The sequence below is a fragment of the Aquarana catesbeiana genome, linkage group LG07 (assembly GCF_042186555.1).
Source record: "Aquarana catesbeiana isolate 2022-GZ linkage group LG07, ASM4218655v1, whole genome shotgun sequence".
NCBI lineage: Eukaryota > Metazoa > Chordata > Amphibia > Anura > Ranidae > Aquarana > Aquarana catesbeiana.
This window is the reverse complement of record NC_133330.1, coordinates 12,551,998-12,566,111: the sequence shown is the minus strand read 5'-3', so window position 1 is coordinate 12,566,111 and position 14,114 is coordinate 12,551,998. Positions and strand designations below refer to the sequence as shown.

The 14,114-nt window shown below is 49.5% G+C and overlaps 1 protein-coding gene across 1 annotated transcript in view; it reads right to left on the bottom strand.

The window, feature by feature from the left end:
• The window catches only part of LOC141102689 (galectin-1-like), a 34,896-nt gene extending 21,173 nt beyond the window's left edge, over nt 1-13,723 (bottom strand). The window contains exons 1-2 of the mRNA XM_073591608.1: nt 13,457-13,723; nt 7,027-7,091 (exon numbers count right to left, since the gene is read on the bottom strand). Coding sequence (XP_073447709.1) covers nt 7,027-7,085 — 59 coding nt within the window. The 5' untranslated portion in view covers nt 7,086-7,091; nt 13,457-13,723. The remainder of the gene's footprint in view (nt 1-7,026; nt 7,092-13,456) is intronic.
• Nucleotides 13,724-14,114: the final 391 nt, after the last annotated feature.

The following is a 14,114-nucleotide window of genomic DNA, read 5'->3' as shown; positions in this document are numbered from 1 at the left end:
GCTGGGGTGGTACAGGGCAGGCTAGAACTCTATGTAGTGACACTGTGCAGTGTGCAGAGTAACTTACATAGCATGCCTCATGCCTGCAGATGAAGACCCAGGCAAGGCTGCTGTGTCATCGCCTCTATCTGCTTCAGCTGCGGGATCAGCCATAGTGAAGGAGTCAGTGGGAGGAGTGGAGGAGGCAGCCACACTCCCAGCTCCGCCCACCAACTTCGGCTCACTCTGGGATATTAGACTGAGTGAGGAGTGTTACAGGCAGCCTACCCCGCACGGCTGGATGCCCTTCTCGCACCGCTCCGCTACAATACAGTACAGTGTTTAGCGGTGGCCCCGGTGTCACCCCTCTGGTGGGTGTCACCTGGTGCGGGCCGCCCCCCGCCCCCCCCCCCCAACAACAACATTGCAACGCCACTGATTTGCATTAATAAATAGGTTTTGTTAAAGAGCGGGGGGCTGCCCGTGTCCTTAACAACCAGTAAACAACATGGTTGTTAAGGAGCGGGTAGCCACTGTGTCCTTAACAACTGTTTAGTCATTAGCTGACAGCTGAATGTATATAAAAAAAAAAAAAAAATCAGAACAAACAGTGTGGGGTCCCCCACAAGGCCTTTCGGATCTTGTATGGATTTTTCAGGGACCCCCCTGCCAAAATGAAATAAAAAAAAAAAAATGGGGTGGGGTCCCTCCAAGATCCATACCAGACCCTTATCCAAGCAGGTCAGGAAAGGGAGGGGACAAGCGGGCACCCTCCGCCCCTCCTGAACCATACCAGGCTGCATGCCCTCAACATGGGGGGTGCTCATGGGCAGGGAGACCTTGCCTCCCCAAAGCTCCATGTCCCGATGTTGATGGGGACAAGGGCCTCTTCCCCACAACCCTAGCCAGTGGTTGTGGGAGTCTGCAGGCAGGGGGCTTATCGGAATCTGGAAGCCCCGTTTAACAATTGGGATCCCGGCACCCACCCATGTGAATGAGTATGGGGTACTGTGTGTAGTGTAAAAAATACATTCGTTTTTGACAGGTTCTTTATTTAAAAAGTAAAATAAAAAATCCCAGTGTACATCTATCATCAATCATGATGCCCGCCGCCCCGCCGGACCCCTGAAAAAAAAAAAAAAAAATAAATAAAAAAAAAAAGTTCCGCTCCTGCAATCTGCTAGTTTAGTTAATTAAATAACTAAGTGGCCCCTGGCCGATGATGTCACAAGAGGGCGGGGTCACCCAGTTAAAGAACTGTCAGACGGAACTGTGGCGGTGGCAGCGGGTGTCGTGATTGATCGATTTTTTCTTTTTCTTTTTTTAAATAAAGGACTCCCAACAAACAGCACTCCCTGCCGCTTTGGAATCTCAGCATGATTTGTGTGTGAGGCTTTTTGTCTCGCTGTGCCATAGAAAGGACTACACTGAGTCAATATCCTGCCAGGGATCTTCTTACAACCTTTTGGATTTGCAAACTCTTCATAAGAAAGAGCAAAACAGATGTATTTGTATTGTTGGAATTTTGATAAAGAGCAGAAGACACATTTATGCAACTGTGCTTCTGTTAAGAAACAGAGAAAATTCTGCAACATGAATATACTGGAACCTTAGGCGTAGGTATAGGTATGTATAGGCACCTACTCCTATGTATACCGGAGCACTGGCAGATATACTGAGAGGGTCCCTAGTGGGCAGAGGAAATTGGAGGATCAGCAGTTTTGACAGATAAATATTTATATGCCAGCTTATAAACAGGGCCGTCTTTACCGTGGGGCAAAAGGGGCATCTGCCCAGGGCCCTGTCATTGTTGGGGGCCCTGCGCTGCCCATCCCTTAAACCCTGCACTGCCCGCCGGAATTCGGCCACCTCCGGTGCTGGTCGCATGCTGGCTGCTCGCTACTGTCACTTGGAAATACACAAGCACGGCTTGTGTTTTTCCAAGTGACAGCGCTCCTCTTCCGGCGGCTGTTCTCATCCCTAGGGTACACGCACGATCTATGAGAGCAGAGGAGGAAGGGGGCGGGGACTCTGCACAGGGGAAGCTGCTTCTGGGACTGGCAGGCTCCACGGACATCGGAGGACAACATGCTGTGAGTACACAGAGTTTTCCTCTGTACTGGAATGGGGGGGGGGGGCACTTTGTGGGAGGACAGCCTTGTACTTAGGGGAGTGGAGCTCTGTATTGAAATCTGGGTGGGAGGAGAGCTGTGCACCCACCTCACTCTGCACCCACCTTACTCATGCACTCTGCATCCACCTAACCCCTACACACTGCACCCACCTCAGTCCTGCACCCACCTCAGTCCTGCACTCTGCACCCACCTCAGTCCTGCACTCTGCACCCACCTCAGTCCTGCACCCACCTCAGTCCTGCACTCTGCACCCACCTCAGTCCTGCACCCACCTCAGTCCTGCACTCTGCACCCACCTCAGTCCTGCACCCACCTCAGTCCTGCACCCACCTCAGTCCTGCACCCACCTCAGTCCTGCATTCTGCATCCACCTTACCCCTGCACTCTGCATCCACCTCACCCCTGCACTCTGCACCCACCTCACCCCTGCACTCTGCACCCACCTCACTCTGCACTCACCTCACCCCTGCATTCTGTAGACACCTCATTCTGCACCCACCTCAGTCCTGCACTCTGCACCCACCTCAGTCCTGCACTCTGCACCCACCTCAGTCCTGCACTCTGCACCCACCTCAGTCCTGCACTCTGCACCCACCTCAGTCCTGCACCCTGCACCCACCTCAGTCCTGCACCCTGCACCCACCTCAGTCCTGCACCCTGCACCCACCTCAGTCCTGCACCCTGCACCCACCTCAGTCCTGCACCCTGCACCCACCTCAGTCTGCATCCACCTCACCCCTGCACTCTGCACCCACCTCACCCCTGCACCCACCTCACTCTGCACTCATCTCACTCTGCACCCACCTCACCCCTGCATTCTGCACCCACCTTACCCATGCACTCTGCATCCACCTAACCCCTACACACTGCAGCCACCTCACCCCTGCACTCTGCACCCACCTCACCCCTGCACCCACCTCACCTCTGCACTCTGTAGACACCTCAGTCCTGCACTCTGCACCCACCTCAGTCCTGCACCCTGCACCCACCTCAGTCCTGCACCCTGCACCCACCTCAGTCCTGCACCCTGCACCCACCTCAGTCCTGCACCCTGCACCCACCTTGCACCCACCTCACCCCTGCACCCACCTCACCCATGCACTCTGCATCCACCTAACCCCTACACACTGCACCCACCTCAGTCCTGCACCCACCTCAGTCCTGCACCCACCTCAGTCCTGCACTCTGCACCCACCTCAGTCCTGCACCCACCTCAGTCCTGCATTCTGCATCCACCTTACCCCTGCACTCTGCATCCACCTCACCCCTGCACCCACCTCACTCTGCACTCACTTCACCCCTGCATTCTGCACCCACCTTACCCATGCACTCTGCATCCACCTAACCCCTACACACTGCAGCCACCTCAGTCCTGCACTCTGCACCCACCTTACCCCTGCATTCTGCACCCACCTCACCCCTGCACTCTGCACCCACCTCACCCCTGCACCCACCTCACCCCTGCACTCTGTAGACACCTCATTCTGCACCCACCTCAGTCCTGCACTCTGCACCCACCTCAGTCCTGCACTCTGCACCCACCTCAGTCCTGCACTCTGCACCCACCTCAGTCCTGCACCCTGCACCCACCTCAGTCCTGCACCCTGCACCCACCTCAGTCCTGCACCCTGCACCCACCTCAGTCTGCATCCACCTCACCCCTGCACTCTGCACCCACCTCACCCCTGCACCCACCTCACTCTGCACTCATCTCACTCTGCACCCACCTCACCCCTGCATTCTGCACCCACCTTACCCATGCACTCTGCATCCACCTAACCCCTACACACTGCAGCCACCTCACCCCTGCACCCACCTCACCCCTGCACTCTGTAGACACCTCAGTCCTGCACTCTGCACCCACCTCAGTCCTGCACCCACCTCAGTCCTGCACCCTGCACCCACCTCAGTCCTGCACCCTGCACCCACCTTGCACCCACCTCACCCCTGCACCCACCTCACCCATGCACTCTGCATCCACCTAACCCCTACACACTGCACCCACCTCAGTCCTGCACTCTGCACCCACCTCAGTCCTGCACTCACCTCACCCCTGCACTCTGCACTCTGCACCCACCTCACCCCTGCACTCTGCACCCACCTCACCCCTGCACCCACCTCACCCCTGCACCTACCTCACCCCTGCACCCACCTCACCCCTGCACCCACCTCACCCCTGCAGTCTGCACCCACCTCAGTCCTGCATTCACCTCACTCCTGCACCCACCTCACTCCTGCACCCACCTCACCCCTGCACCCACCTCACCCCTGCACCCACCTCACCCCTGCACTCTGCACCCACCTCACCCACCTCACCCCTGCACCCACCTCACCCACCTCACCCCTACACTCACTTAACTCTGCACCCACCTCAGCCTTGCATTCACCTCACTCCTGCACTCTGCGCCCACCACACCCCTGCACTCTGCACCCACCTCACCCCTGCAATCTGCACATACCTCAGCCCTGCACCCACCTCAGCCATGCACTCTGCACCCACCTCAGCCCTTCACTCTGCACCCACCTCACTCTGCACCCACCTCACCCCTGCAGTCTGCACCCACCTCACCCCTGCAGTCTGCACCCACCTCAGTCCTGCATTCACCTCACTCCTGCACTCACCTCACCCCTGCACCCACCTCACCCACCTCACCCCTGCACCCACCTCACCCCTGCACCCACCTCAGCCTTGCATTCACCTCACTCCTGCACTCTGCACCCACCACACCCCTGCAATCTGCACATACCTCAGCCCTGCACCCACCTCAGCCCTGCACTCTGCACCCACCTCAGCCCTGCACTCTGCACCCACCTCAGCCCTGCACTCTGCACCCACCCCACCCCTGCACCCACCTCACCCCTGCAGTCTGCACCCACCTCAGTCCTGCATTCTGCACCCACCTCAGTCCTGCATTCTGCACCCACCTCAGTCCTGCATTCACCTCACTCCTGCACTCTGCACCCACCTCACTCCTGCACTCTGCACCCACCTCACCCCTGCACCCACCTCACCCCTGCACCCACCTCACCCCTGCACTCTGCACAAAGCTTATCCCCAACCCTGCACTCTGTACATAGTGCACCCCTCAATGCTAGTGCAGTTTGGCCACACCCGCAAATTGCACTGAGAGGTTATGATGTGTAGTAACCTCTGGCAACTAATCAGTGAGCAATAATGATTTTCAGCAACCTCTAGAATCCAATTAGTGAGCAGTAATGATGTTCTGTAACCTCTAGAAACTAATCTGTGAGCTGTAATGATGTGTTGTAATCTCTGGCAGCCAATCACAATCGTTGCCTGATCTGCTGCAGTAAACTCATTTTGAGTCTAGCTGGGGGGGGCCCCAAAAAAATCTTTGCCCAGGGCCCAATCAATATTAAAGATGGCCCTGCTTATAAATGGATTGGAGGTGAGAGTTCTGAGAGCACAGTGGCTTAGCTCCCAACTGTCCCTGATTTCGAGGGACAGTCCCTGATTTGGAGCAATGTCATTCTGTCCCTCATTCCTCCTCATTTGTCTCTCATTTTGATCTGATCTCTATAGATGTATATAAAATGCACTTTTTATCTATCAAAAAGTGTTTTCCAGCACTAAACCTTTCATCTGATTTCTAAACTGCTGCATTTGTAAATTCCAAAAGCCAATATAAAGGAATAGTAGTGGTAAAAAAAAAGCACTTGTGAGTTTAACCAATCTTGTCCCTCCTTCCCAACTCAAAAAGTTGGGAGGTATATATGTATAAGGACATATATAATACCACAGCATGCATGGCATACATGGGATTGTGGATTAAAGATATTAAATTGCAGATAATATTCTATATTAGAGCAAGTTATTGTTTTTGTATTAAGATTTTGCACATAACATCATTCATTTTATGTATATTAGCAGCGCAGCTTCACTTGATTTTATTTTAAAAAATTAATTCTTCTGGTTTTGGAGGGACATTTTGTTCCTATCACTTCACCATCCTCTGACCGACAGGAAGTCCTGGAAATTCAGCCAACCTCCATGGGGTGTATGTACCATGGCAGGGAAGAGGTTTGCCGATCAGACTGATGGAGGGATGGAGGATTGGTAGATGGAGAGCCTAGATGGCAGTCACAGGACTGTCAGTTGCAGTGGTGGGCCGTCCATTAGGGGCACCCAGGTCCCGCCCCCTCTCTCCACACCACCCCCTATATGGTAATGGATAGATTCATGCATAGCCGCCACAGCCACCCCCAATTCATGCGTCCGGCCCCTTTCAGGGCACCAGGTGCATAAATTACAGCGGCCAGGCTCTAATAGGCTTCAAAATTGGGTGGGCTTGGGACACAGAGGATGCGCTCTGATCCCACCCAGATGTCTTACAACAGCAAATATTCGCTGTTGAAACACTGATCCTCAATCCGACCAATCAGAAGCAGGTGTGAGACCTGTTTTCCGATTGGCCTGAAAAGAGAAGACTCCTGATTGGCCGCCAAGGAGGAGGGAGGAAATGGAAGCTGCTGTGATGAGAGAACGAGAAGCCACTGGTGATGGGGTAAGTGCTACCGACCGGGGGGGGGGGGAGCATACTTTTTACTGCCCCCCACCCCAAAAAAAAAAAATTCTACCGGCCCACACTGGTCAGTTGTCTTATTTCAGATGATGGCTGATAAGTCAGACAAGTTTTATCCAGGATGACATTTTGTCACATTGTAGAAGCACAAATGTTTGAGCTAAATTTGCTCTGAGAAAAACAATCTGATGTCCGGTATTATTTGAGGGACCACACACCCCAAATTCCCAGTGAGGAGGGGTCAGCAGGATGTACTGTACACAGAACACACTTTTCTACTCTTGTAAGTTCTACTATGGCAGATAATCATATTATACAGAGAGCAGACGTATATTGTATAATAAACCGAGGCAAGAATCTTCACCTACCTCTTACAGCCCTCCGGAATGAAGCCCTCCACCTCAACACGGTAACAAGGTCTAAACATGAAAGTCTGTATGAGAGAAAGGAGAGAATTATTACACCTTGGATAACAGAGAGTAGACATGTGCGCCGTCAATAAATTCGTTTTGTTCCGTTCTGTTTCGTATTAGCTGTTAATTCGTATTTCGTAATTTGTGTCCGAAATTCAATTTGGATTTGTACAAAAGACGAATTTTCGTTAGGTTCGTTAACTTTTCATAACAATTACGAATGTTCGTTATGATGAACTTAAAAAGCAAAAAATACCTTTCTCAATGTGGCAGTCGTCGGACTCATTATGCTCATTATGAGGGGCTCCCACCATCCCTGTGCTTTGCTGACTTCCTGGGTTTTTAACTTCATAACAAATAATCGTAATTATTATGACAATTATAAAACGATATGAAAAACAAAATCTACCTCGGTGTGGGATTTTTAAGGCAATGTATTGATGAAAAAAAAATTATATATTATATTAAAAGTAATTTTTATTGATACAAAAAAAGAGAATAGAATACAAGTGAACATACAAAAAAAAAAGTTTTAGAGTGTCGTATGATTAAAAGAGGACATCAAATGACATGAAAATTAAGTGATGCATCCTACTGCTAAGTACAAACACCACCCCAGTTGATACGATGGCGTCCAATAGCAGATTTCCAACGCGTTTCAACTTTTAATTGTCATAGCAAAGTCTTCCTCAGGGAAGGATTGCATCACATTCTAAAATTTCAAAAAACAACAATAACAACATAGTTACTAGTTATATATAAATACACATATATCGCCTATATTTAGAAAAAACGCATTTCAACTGAAGAAAAACAAATGCGACTTACATTTGGCATGTAGTTGCATAAAGATGCTTTTTCAGTGCGGACAGGGGCCCTAATCACCAAATGCCTGTACCGCTCAATATCTTCTACGGGGCAGCCCGGTATACTTTAAAGAACCAATATTTGGCAGCCATAGAAGACAAAAGACTGAAAAACATAAACAGTATTTAAATGAAAAAGGTAATGATGATTCTTGCAGAGAGTGCATCTCCAGAGAGAAAAAAAAAGGGGTAAAAAAATGCAAGTGAAAACTACCTTGAGTTGGTCGTGTAGCATGTACAGATAGGGTTCCAAGCGATTGGTAGCAGAGAGCCTAGGTCTTAAGGTACCTCTCTGTTTGAAGCCAGTAATGAAATGCTGCCTTTGGCTGTCCCTGGCGTCCTAATGTAGGGGATATGGGCGTAACTACAAGATAGGTCTAAGACAAATCTCCTACTCATTGGTGGGCGTTTGCATCAATCTAAGAATAGTCTCCTATTTATTGGTGAAGCCTTGGGGGGGGGGGGGAGGGGGGGTGCGGCCTCTATTGGCCGCAGTCAATTGCAGAAAGTGTCCTTATATGGGAAGCTAGAGCATCTCATAGCTTCATGTTGTCTTGGTAATGAACGCCTCCCCTTCCCCCCTCCCCTCCCGGTGTTCTGCCGAGAAAGTTCCGCTCGGCGGATTAGTTCCCCCCTCTACTGCGCATGTGCAGTAGAAGCCGGCGGAAATAGCCGAAGCGGAACAGCTGAAAATCAGCTGTACACGGCGCCTGTAAGAGGGCCCCTCGCAGGCTCGCTTCGCTCGCCACGCTTCGGGCACGGCCTCGCTGCGCTCGGCACTTTTAGATTCCCCCTCTAGGTCCACTTGGATAGTGGGGAAGGAACCTGGACCCAGAGCGCAGGCGCCGTGTACAGCTGATTGAAGCGTTTGAGCTTCGGCTATCTCCGGCGGCCGACAGTAGTACGTACTGCGCAGGCGCTGCGCCTGCGCAGTACAGGGGGGGAACCTATCCGCCGAAGGAACTTATTCGGCAAGACACCGGCCGCAGCATGAAGCCCTCCTCATTCTACGTGTTGCAAGGGGTGTGGGCATGGCGGCAGGGAGGGAGAAAAGCATCGGGTCACCTAGGCGACTATATGTGTGGGAGATGTAACGTGACGTCCGCTCACACTAAGGGGAGAGTGCCGTGTAATCTACACAGCGCTGTTGGATGATATGTCAGAGCACCAGAACGCAATGATCTTGATGCCTGTCAGGTATATAAGGAAAGGAGGGGTATTGTAAGCCCCGCCCCCGACCACATCATTGTGTGCAATAATGTTTGAGGAATCAAAAAAAAAAAAAAATTATATAAAATAAATTAAGAACAAACAAAGAGTCAGTGCAGACCCTAGTGTATAAGGCACTGTCACTGTAAAAATAATATTCCATAAATTGGATGAACCCTGTATATTAAAATTATGTTTATTGATATTATAAGGCAAGCCTCCATTAACTCATTAGAGAATGAAGGGTCACTGATTCTATTTAAAATAGATAGGAGCATTGATGCATTCTATATTTAATGAAAAGTGCCCAAACCCCTTTTCCCCTTGAATATACAGGGTTCATCCAATTTATGGAATATTATTTTTACAGTGACAGTGCCTTATACACTAGGGTCTGCACTGACTCTTTGTTTGTTCTTAATTTATTTTATATTTTTTTTTTTTTTTTGATTCCTCAAACATTATTGCACACAATGATGTGGTCGGGGGCGGGGCTTACAATACCCCTCCTTTCCTTATATACCTGACAGGCATCAAGATCATTGCGTTCTGGTGCTCTGACATATCATCCAACAGCGCTGTGTAGATTACACGGCACTCTCCCCTTAGGCCCCTTTCACACTGGGGCGGTTTGCAGGCGGAATTGCGCTAAAAATACCGCCTGCAAACTGCCCCTAAACAGCCTCCGCTGTTTGTTCAGTGTGAAAGCCCGAGGGCTTTCACACTGAAGCGGTGCGGTGACAGGACGGTGAAAAAAGTCCTGCAAACCGCTTCTTTGGAGCGGTGAAGGAGCGGTGTATTCACCGCTCCTTCACCGCTCCTGCCCATTGAAATCAATGGGACAGCGCGGCTATACCGCGGTAATATAGCCGCGCTGTACGAGGTTTTTAACCCTTTTTCGGCCGCCAGCAGGGGGTTAAAACCGCACCGCTAGCGGCCGAATACCGCTGCAAGAACGACGGTACAGCAGCGCTAAAAATAGCGCTGTTGTACCGCCGACGCCCCCACCGCCCCAGTGTGAAAGGGGCCTTAGTGTGAGCGGACGTCACGTTACATCTCCCACACATATAGTCGCCTAGGTGACCTGATGCTCTTCTCCCTCCCTACCGCCATGCCCACACCCCTTGCAACACGTAGAAGGAGGAGGGCTTCATGCTGCGGCCGGGAAGGGAGGGAGGACGCTCCACGTCCCTTCATACAGGTAGTTGCCTGGGGGATTGGATACTCCCCTCCCTCCCTGCCGCCGCGCCCACACACCCCATAGGACACGCAGAATGAGGAGGGCTTCATACTGCGGCCGGGAGGGGAGGGGGGAAGGGGAGGCGTTCATTACCAAGACAACATGAAGCTATGAGATGCTCTAGCTTCCCATATAAGGACACTTTCTGCAATTGACGGCGGCCAATAGAGGCCGCGCCCCCCCCCCCAAGGCTTCACCAATAAATAGGAGACTATTCTTAGATTGATGCAAACGCCCACCAATGAGTAGGAGATTTGTCTTAGACCTATGCAAACGCCCATCTTGTAGTTATGCCCATATCCTCTACATTAGGACGCCAGGGACAGCCAAAGGCAGCATTTCATTACTGGCTTCAAACAGAGAGGTACATTAAAGCGGAGTTCCACACAAAAATGGAACTTCCGCTTTTCGGAACCCTCCCCCCCTCCGGTGTCACATTTGGCACCTTTCAGGGGGGAGAGAGGTGCAGATACCTGTCTAAGACAGGTATTTGCACCCACTTCCGGCATAGACTCCCATGGGGGTCTATGCCTCTTCCCGTCCCCACCGCGCTGTCTGCTGGGAAACACACAGCTCCCAGGAGAGAGCGGGGACCACTAGGGACGCGCAGCGCGACTCGCGCATGCGCAGTAGGGAACCGGGAAGTGAAGTCGCAACGCTTCACTTCCTGATTCCCTCACCTAGGATGGCGGCGGCAGCTGCCGAGAACCGAGCGGGTTCTCAGCGTCCCCTGCCGACATCGCTGGACCCCGGGACAGGTAAGTGGCCATTTATTAAAAGTCAGCAGCTGCAGTATTTGTAGCTGCTGGCTTTTAATATTTTTTTTTTTTTTGGCGGTGTGGGTGAACCCCCGCTTTAAGACCTAGGCTCTCTGCTACCAATCGCTTGGAACCCTATCTGTACATGCTACACGACCAACTCAAGGTAGTTTTCACTTGCATTTTTTTACCCCTTTTTTTTTCTCTCTGGAGATGCACTCTCTCCAAGAATCATCATTACCTTTTTCATTTAAATACTGTTTATGTTTTTCAGTCTTTTGGCTTCTATGGCTGCCAAATATGTGTTCTTTAAAGTATACCGGGCTGCCCCGTAGAGGATATTGAGCGGTACAGGCATTTGGTGATTAGGGCCCCTGTCAGCACTGAAAAAGCATCTTTATGCAACTACATGCCGAATGTAAGTCGCATTTGTTTTTCTTCAGTTGAAATGCGTTTTTTCTAAATATAGGCGATATATGTGTATTTATATATAACTAGTAACTATGTTGTTATTGTTATTTTTTGAAATTTTAGAATGTGATGCAATCCTTCCCTGAGGAAGACTTTGCTATGACAATTAAAAGTTGAAACGCGTTGGAAATCTGCTATTGGACGCCATCGTATCAACTGGGGTGGTGTTTGTACTTAGCAGTAGGATGCATCACTTAATTTTCATGTCATTTGATGTTCTCTTTTAATCATACGACACTCTAAAACATTTATTTTGTATGTTCACTTGTATTCTATTCTCTTTTTTTGTATCAATAAAAATTACTTTTAATATAATATATAACTTTTTTCATCAATACATTGCCTTAAAAATCCCACACCGAGGTAGATTTTGTTTTTCTTAAAGTTTTGAGGGATGATGGCAATGACACACCCAACCCTCTGAGTCATATATTTTTGTATAATAAAACGATATTAACGAACATTCTTCTTTTGTCCGTTTCCGAATCTCCCATCGACTACCAGTACCAGTCTCCCACTCCCATATTAAAAAAGGTCATTTTCCCAACCCCCACTCAGCAGCAGAAGAAAACCTCTGATTGGTCAACAAAACACCAGTCACGTTTCCATTGTAACCAAATTTGGATCCAAAATTCATCGACGAAATTTCGTATAAAATTCAGAAGCATAGCAATTCATATTTCGAATGCTTTCAAATGTACCAATTTTCGGAAATTCGTATGAATTTTCGTTTCGTACGAAACAAATCGCACATGTCTAATAGAGAGGGGGGATGATTATTATACCCTGTATTATAGAGATACTATACTCACCACTATCCACACCCAGCAACACTATACCAACCACTACCCACACCCAGCAACACTATACTCACCACTTCCCACACCCAGCAACACTATACTCACCACTACCCACATCCAACAGCGCTTTATGCACCACTGCCCACAGTCATCAACCCAACACCAAGCATTTCCCTTACCCAGCAACACTATACCAACCACTGCTATCCCCTGACCCCCAGCAAAACTATGTCAACCACTGCCCACACCCAGCAATCTTATACTCTTTAATGCCCACATCCAGCAGCACTATACCAATCACTGCCCACAATGTGAAACACTTAAACAAACACTTCCCAAACCCAACAACACTATACCCACCACTGCCCTCACCCAGGAGCACTATACCAACCACTGCCCGCATCAGGAAACCCTGTACCCACCCCAATGCCCACATCCAGAAACACTATACCAACCACTGCCATCACCCAGCAAAACTATACCAACAACTACCCACACCCAGCAACCCTATACCCTTGAATGCCCACACCAAGCAACACTATACCCACCACTGCCCAAACCCATCAACCTTATACTAGCCTATGCCCTCACCCAGCAATACTATACCAACCACTACTCATACCCAACAGCACTATATGCACCATTGCCAACACCCATCAACCCTATACAACAACTGACTACTCCCAACAACTCCTATTCTAACCACTGCCCACACCCAATGGCCCTATACCCACCAATGCCCCTACCCAGTAGTACTATACCAATCACACCCAGCAAGCTATGCCCACCACTGTCCCCACAGAGCAAACACTAAACCCATAATTACCGACAGCCAGCAACCCTATACTAACCTATTCCCACACCCAGCAACCCTACACCAACCTATGTCCACACCAAGAAAACCTATACCCACCACTGTCCTCTCCCAGAAACACTATACCAACCACTGCCCACACCCAGCAGCACTACATCCACCACTGCTTACAGCCCATAGAACCCATTTGTTCAGCTTTTGCAGCTTCCATCGGTGCTCATACTCACTTTATCTGCTATTCTGCTGACTTATCAGACAAACTTGTGAACAGGTGCACCTCTACCTCTTCATATATAGGAGGTCTACTGAAGGTGGAACCAGTCATGTTGAAGGGATTACCCAGCCCAGTGCTCCCTGGACTGAGAATTGTTCCAGAACCGCTTATTACAATGAACTAATAAAATGTGAAAGAGAACTAATAAAATGTCGAAATGATGTGACTAAGCATGGGTCATCCATCGTCACTCTGCTGGGATGTCACCACTCACAACAAACAGTAAGGGGGCAAAAGATGACTTTCCTCAAAGTCATTTCTAAAACACAAAGTAACAATTTACATTACCTTATACACATTACATCACATAAAAACCCCTGACATCACATGACATGCATGTCATCATACTTTTTTTATTATTTAAATTTTTTTTTTTTTTTAAATGGGTTTTGTTGTCTTTTTTGTCTGAGTGTTTGAAGCCACTTATTGCTGACTGACTAACTACCTCTGCTGGAGGTCTATTCCAAGCATCAACTACCCTTTTAGTAAAATATTACTTTCTAAAATTAGTTTGGAACTTTCCTCCAGTTAGTTGGAGATCATGTCCCCGTGTTCTTCATTTTGGCTTCATATTGAAAATCCCGCCCTCAAGATCCTTATTCACCCTCTTG